General features: G+C 37.7%; 1 protein-coding gene across 3 annotated transcripts in view; it reads left to right on the plus strand.

Annotated features, from left to right (window-relative positions):
- Positions 1-24,439, plus strand: part of Btl (fibroblast growth factor receptor) — a 115,029-nt gene that overhangs the window by 56,769 nt on the left and 33,821 nt on the right. For all 3 annotated transcript variants that reach the window (XM_028302135.1, XM_028302127.1, XM_028302144.1), the window contains one exon: positions 7,990-8,133. In XM_028302135.1, coding sequence (XP_028157936.1) covers positions 8,031-8,133 — 103 coding nt within the window. In that variant the 5' untranslated portion in view covers positions 7,990-8,030. The remainder of the gene's footprint in view (positions 1-7,989; positions 8,134-24,439) is intronic.

A 24,439-nucleotide genomic window follows, 5' to 3' on the forward strand; every position in this document is an offset into this window, starting at 1 on the left:
ATTCTGAAATCACTTCATGAAGCGAAATACCAAAATGCCTGAGTGATGTGATTTCGGAACCACAACTGTCACGTTTTGTAACTTGTCTATGGTTGCTTTCGTTGAGTTTAACATTAATTACTCTCACTAGTTAATTTTTACTAAAACTAAACTGTGATGCTGTTAGTTATCAAACATTGAAATCCTTGTGCTACTGACATAAAGAGCATTTATTTTTACCATCTCGCCCAATTAGTTCAGGGACGCGACTGTCATCGCGGTCGTCGGAGTTGATGGAAACACAACACGTAGGTTTCAGTGTTCAACAAATCTAAAGTTTACCAGATATCGCATTTTTGGCATTAAGAGTAGGCGCACACCGTTGATTTTTAGTTGGCCGATAGTTGTGCCCGATTTTAATTTGTATGAAGAATCGGCCAAATCGAATCGGCGCCGTAGTGTGCGCACTCCCATACATGCCCATACTGATCAACTGCCCCACTAAACTATCGGCCGACGAAAAATCAACGGTGTGCGCCTACTCTTACCCTCGCAAAATTCTGAAGTACTAGGCTCTATACTATTCTGTATCCTGTGTATCCTGTGGTGTTTTGATTGTAGATTGCTGGAAATAATGGAAATTCGTCGAGATGTGGAAACACCTGAAATAGAGAGTTCGTGACCTAATCTATTTTTGTTTTAGTTTGCGTCTTTTCGTAAATGGGCAAAAGCTGGGAAAATTCCTCTAATGATCTTAGCGGAAAGCAAAGTACTCTTGAACCTGTTGGCACAGGTGTTGGTTAAACTTTCATGATACAAAAAATAATATAGTTTAATTACATAAAAATATAGTGTGTGATTCTCCGCACTTCCATTGCCTTTTCTTTTGCTTTAATAGTGACAAATTCAAATTCAAAACGTTTATTGCATGTCACATTACAATTTATATGTTGTTGCAAAATGGACGATTGTTGAAAAAACGTCATCTCGATCAACCTAATTTCCCCAATATTTATATTCCACACCCAATGATAAAGCCGTGGTCACAAATCTAGCTTCAGTTTTATTGGGCGGTCAGAAATAGCCGCGTTTCAAACAATGTCAATTAAGTCGGACTATTTGGACAGCCGTCGATTGATCACGACTTTTATTGGGCCTGTTCAGTTGACCAGGCCGGTACGAATTCATTTGATGTTATTAGGTTCGAAACTGAGTTTTAGTTAATTAATATTTCTGGCTATGTGATATGATTTTAGTCAGTTTGAAAATCTAGCGTTGATTTTTCTCAGCTTAAGTTTCAGGAAGCATTGCTAGAGTTTGTTAGATATCTTATATTAAATAACCAGCTATGATATCATTACTAACCATAAGGTCTGCGTGCAACCATTAGGATTTCCTCTTTTGGAAAGTCTTTTCTCTGACTAATTATATTTTAGAAATGAATATAATTAAAGAATTTAGCAAACGTTGATATTATCCTTATTAGTACCGTTACTCTTGTATTAATAAGTATGTATTTATCATCAATCACTTACTTTTAGAATATTAGGTATTCTATTAATACCACTATTAATAGTGGTGTCCTCAAGCGACATACTATCACGTCACCCCAATAAATCTTGCCACTAAATGCCAAAGCCTCATCACAGTAATAGTATTTAAATGCCTCTAATACCATACAAGATGGCGAGCATTGAATGTAAAGTGCAGTCAAACAGCGCTTTTGACATTGCAAGGTTGGGCATATTGTTTGGGAAACGTTTTGTATGCAACTTGTTGCAACGTCATAAATTTTGTGAAGCTTGCTGAACACATACATATATCATCTTCGTATTGATGTTACAACAGCCCTGGTATTGGATATTCTTTCATTGTTTCGAGTTAATGAACCCTCTGAAGTACGTATAATATTCTTTCAGGGAGTATTAGTAGACAACCAGGTACATATTCTGAGACATACAAGTTGATAATTTAAACCATTTTACTAAATTAACGTTTGGTGGAGATACTAATTTAGTTTGGAAAAAATTTCTGATCTGGGACATGCAAAGTTTGGTGATACTATTGGGGTAATCTTACGGTTAGATATAGGTGGACCGACGACCTCATAAAGGAAGCAGAAAGGCGCTGGATGCAAGCCGCTTCCAGCCGGCCTTTGTGGAAATCATTGTGAAGCCTTTGTTCATTGAAATGATGACGATGATGATGATGAGATATAGGTACATAGAAATAAATAAACATTGTAGACTGCGCCATCTTAATCCCGAACTAGGCTGGAACTAGAGTGCCAAAGTTTGTTCATGATCAAGTTTCAAATAAAATCATAACCACTCATCGTAGTACTACAAACCAGACGTGATGTATACGATGGCATGTTCCGTACCTGCGGTAATGGGCCCCATAAATAGCCAAGAGCTGGCCAATCGACCGGCGACCACCGGCGCGTTAGTTGTGGACTTTGTTTAATGGACTTCCAATTTATTATGCTTTTCAAGTCTTCGTTTGAGGGCACTCTACAACTGGTGCGACTCTAGATAACATTTTTGAAGTTCTTGATTTGATAAATGCAGCTTTTATGGTGATGTTCATATAAAAAGCACACTGTTGTCCCGTGAAGCGATTCAAAGTGACTAAGGATTCATGAAATCACCCACGAGTATTTGCAAAAATTTTTGTTCCATCCTCGATCGAGCGAGTATTGTAAAGTGCTAAGTTTTAACAGTCTGTATTTAATGCTACAACACGCCCCCAATATCAGAAGCATAATAATCAATGGGTTCATTTTTAAAAAATCTATAAATATTTGAAACAATCATAAGATAAAGCCTTTATCTTTCTAATTTTGAACCCAGTTTTCGCCTACACAGGCCTAAAACCTTATTCAAAAGTTTGTATTCCTCAAGCCAAGTCCCTCCCAACCCGCGTACCTGCGACCGGAAGTGCCGCGCACGTGCGCGCGCAACAGGATGTTTGAAAACGCGCCGGACGCGGCGCTGCGATCGCGAATCTTATGCGTTCGCGGCGGCCGTTACACCGGCTTCGATCTGGATTTATTAATCTGGACTAGGTTTAGACCTAGCCCAAATATAATCCATAATTTTGATAGTAGTATCAAAATTAAGTTACAGAGCCTCTATTAGTAACAACATTTCTCTTTCATGTTAAACTAGCGGCTGCCCGCGACTTCGTACTCGTGGATCCCTTTTTACCCCCTTAGGGGTGGAGTTTCGTAAAATCCTTTCTTAGCGGATGCCTACGTCATAACATCTAGTCCAGTGGTTTGGGCTGTGAGTTGATAGATCACTATATCAGTCAGTCAGTCACCTTATCGACCGCTCGCTAAAGATTCTTAAACCCTTTGTATGAGAGCCAAGTTATTTTATCATTGTTGTTCATGTCGGTACTTTTGCATTTCCACTTATCTTATTCGCTGGCTTAGGCTTAGGCTTGCTATCCTAATATAATTCATACAAATTAAGTTTTCACCGATGATTTAGCCCTAGGTCACGGAAGGACACGTGAAGGACAACGTTAGTAGGATCTTTCAAGCTTGTATAAGTTCGTCCTAAAGAAGTTTGACTAAACATGAAAGTTCGTGTAATTCGCAGCAGTGTGAATGCAGGCTCATTGCGGTGAGTTTATTGTCGCAAGTAATGCAGTCGTGTAAACACGCCGTTTATTGGCGCCAACAGAGGCTAATTGGGGCCATTGTTTGCTTTACGGCTAATTTACTTGCGGTCAGATTGAGGTTTGATTTCACAGTTTCATTGAAACAACGGTCGCTTCATAAGACGAATGTGACGACAAAGTACCTATTTGATACTAAGGCTGAGTTGCAACAACTACTTTGACTGTAACTATAACGATAACCGGTTTTGGTGTATGGAGTTTGACAGATTTTTGACGTTTGTCAAAGTTAAAGTAAGGGTTTCACCCAGCCTAAGAAGATCTTATCCCACCAAAAACATTCTCACGTATAATGTTGACAATATGAGCCGTTTGCTCGCACTGTCAAAAAGTTTTCAGATCTCATGTAGAGCCAAGCTTCTAACTCTTCACGCCCTAACTCTACAAGTTCATGACGAGCTAGTTCTTTAGGCAGAGTACATGGTTTCATGGTACATACTCGTACCTATATATTTTCTTAAATTATTGTGGTTTTAAGCTTTTGTTAAATGAAGGTCGCAAAAATATTATGTAACTAGTGTCCTATTATACTTTACTAGTACTAGCACAGAATAAGTACTACGAGTAGTACTTCGGTACTAGGTGTAAATGAATTTGTGAAAGAACTACAAACATGGCTATCTATGATCAGTTCATCTTGCATCCCCCTGTATGTCCATAGAGCTCTGTTTAGAAATATTCGTGTAAGCGCGCGCCATCTGGCGTGTAGTTATGTAATGTGTCTCGCCGCGTGTAAACAAGCGAGATCATTGTTTGACTGTACAAAAATAATAATAAATTAAACTATATTAAGAAACCTCTAAAATAGATTTAAAAATGTTGAAAAGATTTGATTACTGTTTTATTTATTCATACAAAAACATTTACTCTCTTCATCTATTTTTAGCAAGCTTCAAAACGTCCTACAGAAATTACAAGTACCTATACTCTACGCACTTACTTACTTAGGTACTCACATATTACATGACCGATGCTATTTTTAGTTTACGAGTATTGATAAATGAGTTTTTAATTTCTTCAACCCATGTGTAAAATAACTTCTAACCCCATAACTATTTATAAAACACCGTAAAAACTACCCCGTTCAATTATCAAATAAATCACTTCCCACTGAGACGATGAAAAGTGTATTTTTAACAGGGTGATAGGTTTTTTACGGTGTTTTATTTAAGGAAAATCCTTGTATCCCACCTTATACATTGTATATTCACCTTTAACTACAACTTTTCCATCTTGGTGACTAGCTCAAAACTCGATTCAATTTAAAGCTCAAATGCTTTTGATTGTTTGAAGTTCAATATTGAGACCAATCACAAGGCAGAATCTATGACTGATTTTTTTCTCAATTGAATCAAGCAATGAGCGTATTTTATAAAACCGACTTAAGTAGTAATCTTTTCGGTAAAGCAACTAGTCCACTTCTTACCCCCTTTAAAGAACGATCGATATCCAACCCATACAATCAGAAAATCTTAAGAACATTTACAGAAATCAATATGACAGTAAAATTAACGTTTTGTTGGTGAACAGTGTTCTAAATATACTAGTTATTAATTTAATTCATAAGATACAATTTGAACCCCATTTATTTTTAGCCCCCTCAATGTAACACCCCATTGGGTTATCGTTGTAAATAAAACGTATCAGTGCGTTGAAAGGGGTATTTTTAGGCGCATAACAATAAAATAAAAAGCTGTGTATCCATTTTCGAAGCGGCCAGGTTAGCCCTTCCACGTATGATGAACGAGCGACTAGCACGTGCATATAGGTAGGGTTGTGAAAATTCATTTAGGAAATAAACATTTGATACTGGTCTTTTTCGTGAAACCGTAACGGTTTGAAAAGGTCAGTAGGTTGCAAATTAAACATAATCGTTTGTTTCAGCCTATTCACTGCGTCTAAATAAATTTTATTTTTGAAATTTTAGCGGGCTCTATTATTTTTGGAAAAATGCCTTGATTTAGGAAAGTTCTACTTACAGCATCATTATTCAGTTGCGACATTGTTCTGGCATAAGGTCTTATAGTTTGGGTTAGCATACGATTCAGAAAGGAAAAGTTTTCGTGTTAATCGTTGGCTAGGTACCGTATTGGCATCTGCGCAAATATGGTGCAACGTCCATAAATCACGATTTCCACTTTCCACTAAATGGACAGGCCCCAAGCTTGCCAAAAACTAATGTAAGAGTTGGATGCCTACTAGGAAAACTACGCACAATAAATTAATCTTGCTCTTAGTGAGTGAAATATGAACTGTATGCCCTAGGCAATTGGTCCTGCAGGGCTAGGGTGCATGCACCGTGATAAAATTTTATCGATGATTCTAAACGGAAAATGTTTAGGCTTATCGCGTAAAATCTATAAAATGGCACGATAAAAGCTTATCGCGGCGGCGCGCATCCTAGGCCTACTGACTGGCCTTAAAAATATCTAAATTAGAAAACTCTACGAGCTAATGACGTCACTAATTGCTGAAACTTCTTTCTGACTAGTGTGGCAGCCCTGCACGTTTAAAAAATACTTGTACACTAAACGGAAGGTGGGTGTTTCTGAAGTCTCTCTCTATCCTAAGCTGCATTCATATTTATAGTCGCTCATAAAAGGTTATTGCTGTGTTCGAAAACACGCTCTTTGAGTAACTGTTGATATTTCTTATAATAATTACTATTAAAACATTACGTAACATAAATAATGGAAAACAACGCTATCCAATTAATTAGTAAATCGTGGGATACATTTTTAGTGGTAGTGTCAGAATTTCTTGTTGATGTTGTGAAAGTTTTCTTTTTTTTTTATGCATAACAAGGCAGGTATTTGACCACAATCGCACCGATGTTAAGTGGGATGCAGTCTAGGATGCCATATATAAAGTAGAAGCTTGCATGTTTTTTTTTCTTTCAGTCATTGTTTCTCACCAAATGCAATGATTTTATATGCCTATCCTGGAGTGTGACAAAAATAATGCCAATTAACAAATACACAGCAAATGAATCTTTTAAATGACTTTAGACGGACCCAACAGTGCTGAATTCACGAATATATTAAGACGGTTTTTTTGTTATTTGGAATAATACACAATCACATAATATTTTTTGACTTGGTTAAGTAGTTTTAATGCAGTTTTCCCTATCATGAATTAGTTTTCTTTCTCCAATCTACGAGACTGCAACTATTACTAACAGTTGCATAGTAACGGTTTGGTTGCGCGCGCGCACATTAAAAGGAACACGATACGGAGATTATTTATGAAGGCACCCTTTCGGAATCAAACCTGGATGTTTTATATGCGTGTTTATTTTACGTTAATTTTATACGGTGCCAACGACCGGAGAAAATTATTTTTACGAGCAATGCAGAAAACGGTTTTGGGGGTATTGGGATATAGGTTGTAATGTTTTTATGTTTTTTTTATTACAAAAATATTTTTTAATTTTTAAAATTCAATCCTTTTCAAGGCTAGAGTGAATAGGCACTTACAGGGCAGATATGTACCATCCTAGACTGCATCTCACTTAGCACCAGGTGCGATTGCGGTCAAATACCTGCCTTGTCTAGCATAAAAAAAAATACAGTCAAAGCAGTCAAATGTTTTGAAATACAAAAGTAACGTTTATTTGGTTACACATTATACTGAGATAACTTTAAGATAAGAAAGTACTTTCTCACTTAAAAGCCAATCCATTTATTATTTAATACCATCGACTAATTACCGTTTTGTTTCAACCTATTTGATTAATACAAATAATTTTTTGAACTAAGTACCTAGAAGTTTATTTTATCTTTTGACCAATCAGAATATTTGCTAACTGAAAAGAAATTTTAGGCTATTGCAAATCCGTTAATCCTTAATCAATACTAAACAAACGGAACTTCATTAATCACAAGAATTCCCGGAATTTCGAAATAGATCTCAACCCTATTAGAAGATGAAGTTTGTGAAATTTTACCAGTAAATCTATCTTGGCAGGGTATTAAAGGGAATGCCTTCTGACGTTTATGACTTTTCACGCACCCTGTATTTCAGAAATTACAACGCAACGAACGCATTACGTTTCGAATTTTATTGGCCATGCAACTGAGAGGGTCTATTTTTAGTCGCCTGCAGATGTTCATGAAGAATTTTAGCAAATATCTACAATATTCCAGGCACGCATGGAGAACTTAGTTCGTCCATGGTCCAGTCGTTTTGATGCAGTCTGTAGTGTTTGTTTTTTAATCTGTTTACTGATCACAGTAATGAATATGTAAAATGTGTACCTAAAAAGTTTTTTCAACTTTCTTTTTCCTTATAAAATATTAATGTAATGAATTTTGATTGTTCCAGAAACTAATGGATCGAAATAAGAGGAGTTGAGCGTTGGAAACATGACGCGCACCGCCATTACGTTTTGGCGCGAAATGCCAATCGCTGTCACTTTTGTTTTGCTGGCGGCCGCGTGCGTGTCGGCAGCCAGGGTCATTGTCGTTGGTAAGTAAAATTTTGAGTAAACCAACTAAAGTAATATCAGGCCTCCGTCACTCGCCTATGCCGGCCGAGATAATTACCTACAGCGCGCGACAACTTCAAGTTGCAAATCAGTCAAGGCCGCCACGCGCCGTGACGCGCCTGTGAGCACACGCGTATTTCTATGTACACGCTCGGTCGATTATCGTCGCAATCAAGGTTTATTGTTCCAACAGCACTGTTATTCTTCTTTAATGGAAAATCGTAACATTTAAGAATAATAATTAACTGTAGTAATTTAAATAATTAAAAAAAACTACACTTTAAATAATTTTGAAATACTTATGACAAAAAACTGTAGCAAAAAAATTATTTAGCTAATAAAAACATTAACTTTACTTCACCGTGTCTATTTTCTGATACTACACCTTTTAAAACTGTGTGTCCAATTTCGAATTATCGCATCACTGAAGTTTATTAATAGGTACTTTAGATATGGTACGATTATAAAAAAACCACTAGATTAAAGTTAACCAATCGTAAATACAATAAATGCTTCTTAAAATTAAGTTTTTATTTATTTTAATTTGCTTATTCAACCCTGACGCTTGAGCTGTGAGGTAGATCAATTCTGAACACAAAAAAATTGCGGTCTTGTGAGCGTAGTGTAAGGTGCGATTTCGAATGCACCATGTGCGTTGGATATTTTGCATTATTATTATTACCGTTAAAATGTCGGCATCTGATCCTACACAAAGGAGTGCAATTTCTGTTGCTACTATTATGTATTCTGTGGTAATATGCTAAAGTTCTGCCTTATTTTAATAAATGCCGCCTTTTTCACCGTGAAAAATAAAATCCTAGGGCTTCTCAATTCAGTCTTTCTACACTTTTTTACTAAACAACGGTAACAAAAGAGAGTGGTAGAGTTTCTCACATTTTACACATACCATGAAATAATCTTAAACCCAACGACAAAAAACGTTATGAAATGCTTGAACTCCGAATCTAATTGACCGTTTCCCTTTAATGTAATAACGTCATAAGCGAATCAACTCCGTACCAGGAGAGCAGCCATTGCAGGACGTATGAAATAGGACGGGACGACCAATGCACGCTGACCCACTGTGTTGCCAGGTGTCCCAGTTCGCATGAGTTGTGCCAGATTTTTAAAATCTGAGGGCCTTAGTCGATTGTTTTCTAGGAATTTAGTCTACACGTTTATAGATTAGTTAGATATCTGAAAATCGTGTCTTAGGGTGTGCAAGTGACCACCCCAAAATAGTATACAAGGAAAAATGATCGAGAAAAATCCTAAAGCGGGGGGTCATACGCTATTATTTTTCTAAAATGGTAGGTAGATATGAAACAGTATTTCGTTAAAAAATCCTCTAATGTGGTTATTTAACACTTCTTTTTTTAAATATTTCATCGTTGATCGAGTATCGAGTGATTTGCTCGTATTTGTATCTGGCAACACTTGACCAAATTAGATTGTCACAGAAAGAAAAGAGAGGGGTCTGATTAGACCGGCCGCGATAATCGTCGGGCATCCGGCGCGTAATGAGCACCAAATGAGGGGGTTGATGCTCCAATCGATTTGTCCCGTGAACTCATAACGCTTTCCGCCGGGTTTTTATTTCTGTGATAATTTGGTGGCATCATGTGATGCCGTGGTTTAATTAGATTTATTGTGAGTAGCATTTGTTTCATTGTCACTGAACTTGAACTTTTGACATTGAAGAAAGCTGTAGACGGACGCTCATGTCTGTCATTTAAACCAATAGAACTTTCCTGATTGACCTGAAACAAAAGAAGGTGAAGAAGAAATTGCTTGGCGAAGAAATAAGGCCGGCAATTGACGCCTACTTGTAATCTCTAGTGATGTAATAGCTTCATTTATACCAATTTGAGTGAATCAAAACCAGGTCGCTGAGGCAATCTGTGTTTTAGAAGTCTTTCTTTGAAATACCTACTTATCTAATTCAATAGTACATAGGTAGATAGTAAGTAACATGATTGTAAGGCCCAGAACAGACGGTGAAACGCAACTGCAACGAAACTGCAACCGCTAGTTACTTTTGAGTTGCATCTAAGTTTCTGCCATAGCGTCCGTTGAGAGACCACACATGACGCGATCAGTTTGAAACTTTCAGTTTCAGTTTCAGTCATCAGAATCATCAGAAAGTTGCAGTTTCGTTGCAGTTGCGTTTCACCGTCTGTTCTGGGCCTAAATGCAACCGCGAACTTCGTCAAAATTTGTAACTAACCACATCAAGTCAACTATAACAATGAGAATGTTTACATCAAAAGCAAAAATACATATTATTATGATATTGCAATTCTCATCATATTCTAATATTTCGCTGCGAATGACAAATGTGCAGAAGAAATCATTTCCGATTGCCAAAACATCGATATCACTCATCCGATTTCGACATATCGATTAGTATTCAACGTCTGATTTCCGATTAAAAATTCAAGTAGCCGCTATCGCGTCGTGGATTTTCGTTAATGTGGATGTTATTGGAATACGAAATTTATTATTTTTGGTATAAAAAGACTATATAAATTCTGCGAGTGTAGATTTTGCCCATTGTTCGCGTTTCACCAAAAATTTTTGGTCGCTACATATCCCAATGACTACTAAATCATCTAATGCGCATCCTTGATAGGGGTTCTTGCGTCTTCCTTTACGGATTGTTTGATTTTAAGTATTTCCTCACTAGCTGAAGGTCTTTGTGTAGATAATTATGGAACTTGCTAGAGTAGTCATTTTATATTGTCTAATGTACCTTCTTTGTCTTTGTTTGTGGTACTTTTGTAGAATAAAATATTTTGTATGAAAACGTACTTACAGGATCCTATACTGTTTATGTTCGGATTCTAAAACGTTCATGAAAATGAGTTGTAGAGATATGTGCAGATATTTAATTTCTTGCTGTTACTTTTTTATGAACCACAAACGGAGATGCATCAACTGCAGTAAGCCACCGGTCGCTTGACGTTCTCATGGCCGGTCCTTTCCTTTCTTTTCAATGGCTTTTAGACCATAATCACATAATGTGTTTATGACGTAGTAACACTTGTATTATTTATGTTCGTTGTAATTTAAGGCGATAGGTGAGGCAAAACTGCAAAATAGACCTCTCTTTGAATCCCTACTCCTCCTAAATGGATGATCCAAACAATAAAAAAAAATATGTGTGAGATGTATAATATCTTAAACTAAAAAATTGTTGTTCGTTTTTTTTGTTACAACTATTAGTTTTGACAGGAAAAATTCTTAACTTTCTTCTAATTTCACCAAAGAAATTTCCTACTACTCCTAAACGGCTGGTGCGATTTTAATGATTCTTTCACCAAATGATAGAGANTTTGAAACACAAAATAAGCATCGCAATTTTTTTCGATCTGCGTAAATTAAAATCGAGTTAACATTCCCGTAGGCAGTTATGTTAGAATTGGCAGCGCTTCGCATCTGTATTCTGAGCGCACTTTGGTATCGGGCAGAAGCGCGGGCGCGCGGCGAGAGGCGCGTTGTCTCGCTCTAATGCTCAAGGTCGTTCGGCCATGTAATCGCCTTAAATGGTGCTTGGGCACGTCGCCAGGTACAGGTCATAAGTTAATAAAACAAGTCTTAAATGAACATGAACACAGATGGCGTTTCGATCTGAAAACATTCAAGAAAAAACCGAAAAACAGACTGTCATGAAATGTTACTCATTAATTTCTAAACGTTATTACTAAATATTATTAAGTTTATTCTAGAGTCCTCCTGAACCAGGAAAGATGTCTTGTATGTGGTGAATTTGTAATGATTATGATTTTTCTTAAAAACTTTCAACTTGTTGGTTGGTATGCAACGGGGCGTCTTAGCTAGCTCAGTCTGACACCCCGCTGTTTAGTACTAAGTCCCAGTTCGCCTTCTGCGATGAGGGATGTGTACCTATCCAGGATGCCTACAGGGATATTTGACCAAGGAAACGCACAATCAATAACACAATGGCACTTTATAATCTGGGTTCCACAATGGTTTACTTATTCTAGTTTCACTGACTCTAAATTACTATCGTTTAATAATGAGCAAGTTTACAATACTTTACAAGTTATATCACAATATACTAATCTATTACCACGAGAAGAATAGCGACGCGCCCGGTTCGCGTCCCGAGACTAGTTTACGTATCCGCGAGAGGGGCGGCGCCCTGTGCGAGGTTTAGCGAGTGTTAGTTTGGATACTTATAACTAGGGGGGTAGGACGTGGTTCAATAGCTCGAGCCAGAGACCAAAGTCCTCTGATGAGTATGATACCACTGGGAAAGGGCGTCGGACCTACGTGGCGAGGGGGTATGAAGTTCAGGAAGGGTGGCAGCGGGATTGCTACCGCAGGTCGGGAATGAGTATCACATGCACTACTCGGTGAGGACGAGAACCGAAAGGCTATCAACGATAGAACGTCTCGAATCGACAATAGGCTAGTTGCCTAAAAAAATTTTTTTAGTCCGTAATGTTTAATATCAAAAAATATTGGACACGTATATTTTTATTTGTCAATCTAACAAATAATTACATAGTTATGGTGCGTTGAAGTTGCGCACGACGTCACAACGTGCGGCATTTTTAAGCAAGCGTTGACGTCACGGGCCTCTTCTTATGAACTTTGGGGCGCTTTATCTCTTTAAATTTTCATTAGTTTGAAAAAGTGAAAAATACGTGTAGAGTATTTTTTGATAAGTTAACTGACGGACTAATTAAAACTCTTGCTTTTTGACCCAGGCAACATCCCCATTANATAATGAGCAAGTTTACAATACTTTACAAGTTATATCACAATATACTAATCTATTACCACGAGAAGAATAGCGACGCGCCCGGTTCGCGTCCCGAGACTAGTTTACGTATCCGCGAGAGGGGCGGCGCCCTGTGCGAGGTTTAGCGAGTGTTAGTTTGGATACTTATAACTAGGGGGGTAGGACGTGGTTCAATAGCTCGAGCCAGAGACCAAAGTCCTCTGATGAGTATGATACCACTGGGAAAGGGCGTCGGACCTACGTGGCGAGGGGGTATGAAGTTCAGGAAGGGTGGCAGCGGGATTGCTACCGCAGGTCGGGAATGAGTATCACATGCACTACTCGGTGAGGACGAGAACCGAAAGGCTATCAACGATAGAACGTCTCGAATCGACAATTAGATCACCTGACCGAGTTAACGAGGTATCGAATCAAGCCAGAGTCGAACAGTTAGGGTTAGTGGGAACAATGTGGATAGCTATTCGCTAGGGACTCTGTGCAATGCAGCCGAGGGAACAATAGACGCGCGCGCGAACGTCTGACTGTTGCAATGGCTCCCGAGCGAATGCTCGGCGCCCGCGGTCGCCGCCGTCTCATATATTAGCTCGGTCCGTGCGGCGTGCGGCCGCGCAGCCGTAGGGTTGTCAAAATCTCCGTGCTCGGTGCTAGGGCTGTCGATGCGTCGCGGGGCGCGTCACAGGTATAGTCAGTGTCATAATACTCCGTGACACCTAAAGTACGTAAAAAGTTCTATTGGAATATGGTTGTGTTGTCATCTTTTGGGGCACTTAGGGTATCAGTGTCACGAAATAGTTGACGCTGACTGTAAATATTATTATCATTTTTGCTATCAAGAAAATAAGTTTTATCAAGAACAAGTATTTGTGTAGACGACTCTACCATATCCCTGTTGTTTGCAAAAGTCCTAAACTAACACTAACATCTTTAAGGACTTTCTGTCAATATGATTTACTATCTTACTTATCTAAATATTGCATTTTGAACTTTTTACAGTGTTTTGATACATTTTTGAGTTATCAAAGGAAGCATTCATAGCGTGGGTGGTTTGTTACCGCTGATAATAATTTGCATTAATATCCAAAATGATAATATCATTCATAATCCAAATATTAACAGGATTTTCAAGAGATAAATTTTGTCGGTTTTTGTTACTCACGGGAAGAGATTAATTTTGCCTGTTTTATTTAGAATCGTGTTAGGTATTTGGGCATTTGCAGCTTCTTGTAAACTGTGTCTACATTAATCATTAGGTACCTAGTTAGACTTATCTCACTGAACGATTTCTAATTGAAAACTTTTTAGTTTTCTATTTTGATTTAGTTAAAATTTTATTAATAGGTATTATTTGAAAAAATATATCGAGCATACAATTATCTACTTCACAATTAACATAAGTGCAAAGTTTAAAAGTGATGCGACGATGACAACATTAGACTCTACGCAATACCTGCAAACACTTCAGCCTTGCAAATGTAACCTTTTCCTATCATCTTCTTAGGCGTTCATCATCATCATCATTTCAGCCACAGGACGTCCACTGCTGAACATAGGCTTCCCCCAATGACTTCCACATCGCACGGTTGGTAGCGGCCTGCATCCAGCGCCTTCCTGCTACCATTATCAGGTTGTCGGTCCACCTTGTGGGTGGACGTCACATGCTGCGTTTTCCGGTACGCGGCCTCCATTCCAGAACCTTGCTGCCCCATCGGCCGTCAGTTCTGCGTACTATGTGCCCTGCCCACTGCCACTTCAGCTTGCTTAGGCGTTATATATTAGTAAAACATCAAATAGGGTAAACCCGCCATCGTAAGCTCCCATAGACAGCAGCGCCCTCTGCATACCAAGTTCGCGCGGCGGAAGTCGGCGCCTTTGCGCGCGCGCATCCTTCGCCCCCACCGGAGGCAGGGCTAGCTTAGAATAATGCGCCATTTTTTTTATCTAATTCATATTTATCTGGTTTTATATTAGAAAAAACATTTCACATAGTTACAACGAAAGTACTTGACATACAAACAATATAATTTAGAAGCCAACACTAAAATTTAGGAAATACCCATAAAAATGGTGGAAATTGATGTCTTTAAAACTTATTCATGTATTTAGGACACCATTTAGGACGAGCTGTGATAGGCACTTAGACTTTAAGCAGCATCATCTTAGAATATTTACCGTCTTTCAACGTTTGACAATGATAATACTGTCCGCTGAGGTATCCAGGAGTTACAAGGGACTCTCTGGCATCCTAAATCACCTGCAGGTTTTTGCATGCCCTCTGAACCTCACATACTGCTCAGATACCCAGTGATAAGTATGCATTCAATGCCATTTATTCACAAGTAAGCTGTGTAGTGTCGTGAGTTTATTAAAAAGTATCCTTGCATAGATGACAATCGCAGCCCTAGTTGCGGGAACTGCGCGGGCGCAGAAGTCGTGATCCGAGGATCCGCATTGTCATTTGCATTCAAGTTGTAGTCCAGTCATTATAGTAAGTTCACCTCGGAATTCGAGATACCCAGCTGTAAGTCTGTAAATACGTGTATATTGACACCCTAAAAGTTGTCTCAAAACCTACATATGGTAGGGTGTAAGCAACTATTAAATTTCAAGGTCAACGGTCACAAAAATCGTTTTTTTGCGCTTTTTTTAGAAATATCTCATTTCCTGTGGGTTTTTTGCTATTTGTATTTATTATCAATATTGTAGAATACTAAATTCTCTACAAATTTTGTTTAAAAACTTTTTTTATACGGTGAACCGTTTTCGAGATAGAGGGCGGAGAGCGCGCGGTCACTGCATCACTTCAGGTCTACTTAAGCGGTTTAGATTTTTCATACAAAAGGATTTTCCCGCTAATTCCTGTGGGAATTTCGGTAATTACTTGTTGTAAATAAGCTTTAAGTTTACTAAGGTACCTACATGCCAAATTTCAAGCGTCTAACTTCCGTTAAGCGTTTAGATTTTTCATACAAAAGGATTTTCCCGCTAATTCCTGTTCCCGTGGGAATTCCTAAGTAAACTATAACCTGCCCAGGTGTATGAAGAATAATTGTACCAAGTTTCGTTAAAATCCGTCGAGTAGTTTTTGTTTCTATAAGGAACATACAGACGGACAGAATTCTATACATGAAATATATTTTCAAAATAACTATCAGGGGGTGATTAGTGATCGATACTGATGCCAAAAATGCAATCAGTAAAATTTTTGTCTGTCTGTCTGTCCGTCTGTATGTTCCTTATAGAAACAAAAACTACTCGACGGATTTTAACGAAACTTGGTACAATTATTCTTCATACACCTGGGCAGGTTATAGTTTACTTAGGAATTCCCACGGGAACAGGAATTAGCGGGAAAATCCTTTTGTATGAAAAATCTAAACGCTTAACGGAAGTTAGACGCTTGAAATTTGGCATGTAGGTACCTTAGTAAACTTAAAGCTTATTTACAACAAGTAATTACCGAAATTCCCACGGGAATTAGCGGGAAAATCCTTTTGTATGAAAAACCTAAACCGCTTAAGTTGACCTGAAGTGATGCAGTGACCGCGCGCTCTCCGCCCTCTATCTCGAAAACGGTTCACCGTATAAAAAAATTTTTTAAACAAAATTTGTAGAGAATTTAGTATTCTACAATATTGATAATAAATACAAATAGCAAAAAACCCATAGGAAATGAGATATTTCCAAAAAAAGCGCAAAAAACCGATTTTTGTGACCTTTGACCTTAAAATTTAATAGTTGCTTACACCCTACCATATGTAGGTTTTGAGACAACTTTTAGGGTGTCAATATACAAGTATTTACAGACTTACAGCTGGGTATCTCTAATTCCGAGATTCTTACCTAATTTAAGCTTAAATGACTGGACTATTGATAGCTTTCGCTTACCACGTTCAGTTGGCGTCAGATTTCGCTTTTATATGGCAGTATTATTGCAGTTTACATGGTAGGTAGGGTTAGTAAAGATCAATTTTTGTTTACTTTCTAGAGCCATTACTACTTTAATAAAACATTTGCCTACATCCAGTAACATAAGAATTAAAAAAATGTTGTGATAGGGAGTAGTTACAGTAGATGTAGTAGTAGTACCTAGTTGGAAACGAAAAAGTCTATGAGCCTAATATTATGAGAAATAGTTATCATTATCATGTTAAATGAAATATTACTAATCTCATAGGTACACATTTAAATACAGAAATACCTACACATTTCCAGCAGCTAATCAAAACTACAGAAACGTACAAGAAGTGGAATTCTTACAAAAACTGTTTAATACAATTTTATGTCGTGTCTGTCACGACACCCACCGCAGTTGATGGCTTTCCTAGAAACGGATAATCAAGCGACATGGCTCTACCATAAAAGAATTGAAAACAAACAGATATACCACCATGGATACATAAAGTCACGAAATGAAGTTCCTAAGTGGAGATGATGCTTAAAACGCCGTAAAAATTTTACTATTCGAATGGAGATAAATAGTTTTTCGGCTGAGTGATACAATAAAATGTTTACAGCGAGGAAAATAGACAAGAATCCGGTTGCGCCGGCGCAATGTGGAACTGTCTCGGTTGCACAATGATTCGGGAATTTTTGATGGTTATACATTTGTTGCTGGAGATACTATGTAGACCGTGACATCATGCAATCCAGTTAATTTAGGATCTTAAGTTCATAAGCAGTTAAATTCAAGGTTTTAGATAATTAATTTTTTTTTCTGTTTAGTCTAATTTGTATTATTTTTGTCTGAGAAATGTCTAGTGATCAATGTAGACAATTCAAACAGCTCTAACGTTCTGTGATGGATTTTGCGGCAAACAAGTAAGAATCGACGCGTGCGCAACCTATCGCGAATTTTGTCAAATTGCACGTAAAATGTCGAATGCCAATGCTGCTCGTAAATAACGTTTATTTTCTCTTCTAACAACCTTACACTGTACACAATAATGCTCTTAAGTTCCTAAGCTTTAAAGAATACATTCCTGTGCTTGCAGATGAAATTAAAGGTTTACGTCAAAACGAACATTCAGATTAAGCACGTTGTTAGTAGATAATTACGTGTTTGTTTATTGATTTCTTGCATATGCTAATGAGGTATTATTTACTTGAGTATGTTATAAAAATCCTAGCAAGCACCTAAGCTGCAAGGTAAAAAAGTTTTCAGTGAAATAAATAAAAACAATCAGTAATACGAATGAGTTTAACAATATTTTCCTTTCTGTGCAATTTGAATTTTATGCAATTTAAATGCTGCGGAACCGTATGCATAATGAACATTTTGAAAAGGTTAATAATATTTTAATACAGTATCCATATAAATTGTGGACAGGCAGGTGGTCGTTTAATTCACTTATGCTAGTTTAACTAGTACAAGTAATTGTCCTGGCCAACATTTATCAATTTACTGGTCCATTATCTATAGATACTCGTATTATTCCACACCTTTGCCCTATTGTTTGGTATCACCTGTGGTAGATCGACATCACTTTGCTGTGAAAAAAGTGGTGCGACCAGCTACCAGCTGCAATTCAGCATGCTCTGAGAATATTATAACAGAGAAACAAAAGAAGGAAAAGGAAGAAGAAGACCTCTTTATTCCATTTGACATCGTGTGACAGATGATACTGTTACGACGTACTCCTCCTCACATGATTACCCAAATAGCTGATAACAAATCTAGATCTAATCTAGGAAAAGCAGTCATTTTCCACGCTCGTTGATCCCCCTCCATAGTCGGTCATCATCAGCGCAACTGATGGCCCCCATTAATAAGCCGGGGCTAAATTCGTCGCAATAAATCCACACCGTTTGACGCGATTTGCCACGACTTGAGACACCCTTTTTGTCGTTATAAATTTAATTATGAAGATAAAAATGAGAAATTATATTCTGAAATCAAAGATGATTTTAGATTCAGCGGAAAACGAGATAACGATCTCTTGGTAGAACAAATTAAGATTTATCTAATCATTAATAGCAAAAGAGTAAACCAAAATAGATTGAATTTTTAACCAAATTCCTGAAATGGAGGCGACGAACATGAAACGTGTGAGTTTATGTTACTATTTTTGTGAGCAATTCGTTTAGTATATTTCATCCGTGCATCTCCTTTATTTGTATAACATTAAAAGCTTTATTATTGAAAGTCTTTCACGCAGCACGCGTCGCGTTTGTCAGGCGGCGCGCGCGCATAAATATTTGCGTTGCGATGATACTGTGCGGTTCATTGCGCCGAGCTATTCGTGATCATAGGGAAAACTCCCTATTTACTGTTTAGCTAGTCTCGCGTTTTGTTTTTTGCTGTCAGCTGGATTTATGTCTTTATTAACGTCTGTGTAAACTGGCATTGCTCAGAAAATGTTGGAAATTCTAACCAATTTCAGACAAGTTATTCAATATGGTTTCGTAGAAATTGATTTTAGAACATATCTATAGGTATAATTAGGTACTTTCATACTCTGTCAGAAATTAATATCTCGTAGTAGTAGATAATTAAGATTATTGATGAAAGTGTTTGCTAATAACGTATTTTTAGAATTTGCCGCACTACTTACATCTATACTTATAATAAATCTGTAGAGAGGTCAATTCTGTACATGAAATATATTTTCAAAATAACTATCAGGGGGTGATTAGTGATCGACACTGATGCCAAGAATGCAATCAGTAAAATTTTTGTCTGTCTGTCTGTCTGTATGTTCCTTATAGAAACAAAAACTACTCGACGGATTTTAACGGAACTTGGTACAATTATTCTTCATACTCCTGGGCAGGTTATAGGATACTTAAGAATTCCCACGGGAACGGGCATTAGCGGGAAAATCCTTTTGTATGAAAAATCTAAACCGCTTAAGTTAGACGCTTGAAATTTGGCAAGCAGGTACCTTAGTAAACTTAAAGCTTAGTTATAACAGGATATTGCAAAATTCCTACGGGAACGGGAATTAGCGAGAAAAAACATTTGTATGAAAAATTCTAAGCCACGTAACATAGACGCTTGAACCTTAGTAAACTTAAAGCTTAGTTACAACAGGATATTGCAAAATTCCCACGGGAACTGGAATTAGCGGGAAATTCCTTTTGTATGACTGACTCACTGACATACCCACGCACAGCCTAAACGGCTAAACTTAGGCACTTGAAAATAAGGGGCGTAGCTTAGGTACCGTAGAGGTGCACTAAGAAAATAATTCCCGAAATTCCCACAGGAACAGGAATTACCGGGAAAATCCTTTTGTATGAAAAATCTAAACCGCTTAAGTTAGATGCTTGAAATTTGGCATGAAGGTCTCTCAGTAAACTTAAAGCTTAGTTACAACAGGATATTGCGAAATTTCAACGGGAACGGGAGTTAGCGGGAAAAATCATTTGTATGAAAAAATCTAAACCGCGTAAGATAGATGAAGGGGGTAAAATGGGATCCACGCGTACGAAGTCGCGGGCGGCCGCTAGTCATGAATATAATTGATGTTGACCGTTTAACATTAAACACTAAAGAGAGTTGTCAGTCATATCCACATCAAAGATCGGAAGATTCCTGGACTTTTACCGCTTAAACCTAATTTGGTGCGCACCCCCCAAAATGCACATTTGCAAAGGGCAAAACGGACTGTCAGCGTCCAGCCTGGATGACAAATTATTCTTAAACCTTAGCATGTGCTGCAGCATTTGATTCCTTTATCTTATCTCCAACGTCGTAAGCTTCAATATCGCTTGCGTTTTTAACTTTGGCAACTTTGTGTTAACTTTTTGAGGCGCGTGTTTCCATCATTTTACAGTCTGCTGCTATTCTAGGAATATTCCATGTATTTCGGTCTCAGGTGGCCAGATGTCGATGGTGGTTCGTTTTGCTTAAATTTCATACACACACGCGATTTGTCGTCTTATTCGTGTGTCTGGATTTATTAGCAGCATCGTCGTGTCGTTCTCTTGTTGCCTCTGAACTTGCTCCCAATTATGGTGCTATGACTAATTGCTGGATAAAACAGGGGTTCTTTGTGTCAGTGTGTTAGCCTTAATTGCGAATGCAAAATATACTCGAAAATTAATTACGTTTTCAGTTGATCTTCAAAATTATTAATACTTATTTCAAAGTTTTTGTTTAAGATTCGTCAAAAATATCTACAGATCTTCTTCTTTTCGTGTCGACAACAAACCTACACAGTGCCAGCCCAAAACTCCGGTCAGTAGCACTCATCAAATTAGAGTGCAGTTGCTTGGGCACTCAGGGCACGACATCAGGTGCTTCATCAACTTGGGAACAAAACCGCACCTGCACTCCATGTTTAAGCCATCCAAGAATCCCCACCTGACCAGATTGTCCTTACTACGGCCAACCTGCGTCCGAAGTATATTTAAAGACTTCCAGGTAAGCCAGGGGAGCTCATGTCCAGGTGGAGGACTCTCAGACACAGGGACAAAACGGCAGGGGAGATCAGCTCTCTGGCGCCATAACCTGCATCCATAATATCTACAGATAATGAATCCGTATACCAATTTAATCCATAAGGTACTGCACAAGGTACTATACTGAGCCTTCAACTTGAATTACGAGTATCATACGTTGAAATATCCTCAAAAAAAAAAAATACTGCGTTTTTAAATTAACAGCAACTTTTCTTCATACCTTGTCGCAATAACCGTCATCCCCAAACGATTGTTATTGTAAAAACGTTGTATTTACGAGGCAAATGAATAGTAAACATGCTGTATGACGCCAGGAGTAATGCGCGCGATCGGATCGGCGCGCGCGCAGCGGGCGGTGCGCACAAAGGCTCCAGCCATATTGGGATTTTTCTCACGAACACGTGGACGGACTTAGAGTTTAAAGTCTGATTTTAGAAATGCATTCAAGTTCAATGCATGCTGTTATGTTTAGATTGCGAATAAATAAGAGCGGAATTAAATTTGTTTATTTTAGCTGGGCATCTAAAGGTGTTGAAGATAGGAGAAATGTAGCGAATGTGTGGTATGTTTCACTGGTTTTGCTGTAAATAAGATCAACTTAACTTTTGATTAAGAATACATTTTGTAGATAACTAACAAGGCGCAGGATATAGGATATAGGGTCTTGATAATTAGAATGATTAGGTTCTATATCCTTATGCAAGGTTTTTTTTGAGATAACTAAACCAGTTCATATTTATAGCATTTTTTGTGCTTGTCAAAATAATATCTCACACAAAAAAAATTTACTACTATGTGTAATTTTAAAAATGAAGTCTTCAACTGTCTCCAGCTAAAAAACATGTGTCGCGTCCAAACCATTCGTTAGTCTGCAATATTTGTCGACCTTTAGATTTATAGCTGTCCCTTTTTTGCGTGTTTATTTTGGCAGAAGACACCGTGTCAAGTTGCGCAAAAACGGCTAACAAGCGATGGGAACGCGTGATTTTGTGTTAATGCAGTCTTTAAAAGTTTTTTAGCTTTTCAAACTATTTATTAAAATGACGGTCACAGAAAATATGTTGTGAAATAAAAATCTATGGATGCTTCTAGTTCTTAAACTCGTCATTCTGTTTTGAATACTTTGTGTTTTAAAAATTCTCGCATAAGAAACGTCACCAAGAAACTTGTTATTTTTTTATAAGATTCTTGTATGTTGTATTTTAAATAAATAGGATTCCGGTACCTACAGAACCTCCCGTTAAATGAATTACGAGTTCGATAAAGGAGGTAGATAAAGGGTAGCTGCCAACTTTTGTGCAAATATGTACAGTAAGTTAGCACCTTTGCAAGCCTAGAGATATCGCAGTAAATGTTTCTAATACACATCGCCAGGTTATCTTCAACTTTAGGGAACTCAAAAGGAAACATTTCGGCAACATTCCCTGCTCTGTTTTCAAAGACAACACGCTCGTGACGGGTCGCCTTACTGCACAAACAGTCTATGCCCGGGGGTTTATGGGATACATTTATTGGACAGCTCGAGTTTGATGTTCCGCTGAGATACGACAGGGAAAGTTGGCGAAAGTTGGACAATATTGAGTGCATCTAGAAACTTTGATATGGTTCGAAAATTTTAACAATACAACGTTTTAAAAAAAATCTAGAAAATAGTTAACTCTTTTGTCTGTTGCTTTTTCACGTTTAAGCCACTGCAACAATTTAGATTAAACCGGGTATCGAGATAGTTTGAGACACAGGAAAAACAAAGGATGATTTATATTCCATTCATAAACAGACTGAAATTCACATGAGTGAAGCTGCAAGAAAAAGCTAGTTACAAATATGAGAAAAAGAAGAAGCCTATTTTGTTAATAAGACACAAAATCGACAACAAACAACATAGCTGAAATATTATTACAAACACTCAGTAAATCACATTAATCCCAAATCCACTGCGACTGAGATTTATTCACAAAAAATCAATCAAATAACACTTCAGTCATCGTGCAAGACGGATTTGTGCCGGACTCGATGCGACGACCTCAGTGCAAGTGCAGACGGACAAAAACGCCAGACGCGTAAAAAGCCATAATACCTAATGCCTTTAAATGCTCTTAGATGTTTAGGTTCAATGCCTGGTAAAAAGTGTAATTAGGCTATACCTAGACTTTATGGATTCAGATGGAGCTTTACTTGTTGGTTGAGCTTTACCTGGTTCGAGTAGATTAGTGAAAATGTAGTATGAGTGTATTATCACAACTCTACAAGATACTATTCATTTCAAATTTTGTTGAAGTGTCAAAAGATAGACAACTGCTAATTTCGTCCTTTTAATTCTTACATTGATTAAAAAACTTGCAAAAAAAGCTATGTAGGTACAGGTACAGACTTTAATATAGTGAACTAGGCTTCCAAACGTTACTTTTTCACAAAATGCTTCTTCAAAAACAGACGTTTAACTCTTTCAAATACGAGTAGTCATGTATTTGCAAAGATCAAACAATTTTCTACACGCATACTGGTCATTATGAATATTTCGCACCCATTATATTACACCTCTATGCACCATTAGCGCGTACAGTTATGAACACAAATGATAGAGGTGTTTAATGAGTCTAACTCTTTGGATCCACTTCCGCTCGTTAGTGCATGATTGTACTTATGAGGTCTATTCTGCAAATCAGTTTTGTTCGATATGGTCGCCTATTAACCTACATTAAAAAGAAAAAGTAAATTGACGAATGTTTGTGAGAACATTACATTTAGGTCAAGATTTGTAAGGTAAATGGTTAAAAAGTGTTTAAAAGTCTCTAAGGTAGGGTAAAAAGATTACATGACATGTAGAGGCTCCTTAAGAGCAAAATGACGATTTGTAAGAACTATTTATTAGTCTAAACAAATAAAGAAATTTTGACTTTGACTTTGACTCTACATAAAAGTTTGTGAGTAGAGACAAGACTGTTTTTGAAAAGACATAGGTACGAGTATTTAATGAATCGAAGTTACATACCGATATAATATCTTACAGTTCGACTTACCTTGTGCTGTTCTAGCACAGTCGATCGGGACTATAAATACCTCCCCATCTACGCACACCTCCCTCGCCAGAGTTCAAGGGCGGCTCTGTTTAC

Source organism: Ostrinia furnacalis, unplaced genomic scaffold (genome assembly GCF_004193835.3).
Source record: "Ostrinia furnacalis isolate ACB-3 unplaced genomic scaffold, ASM419383v2 OfSCF0077, whole genome shotgun sequence".
Taxonomy (NCBI): Eukaryota; Metazoa; Arthropoda; class Insecta; order Lepidoptera; family Crambidae; genus Ostrinia; species Ostrinia furnacalis.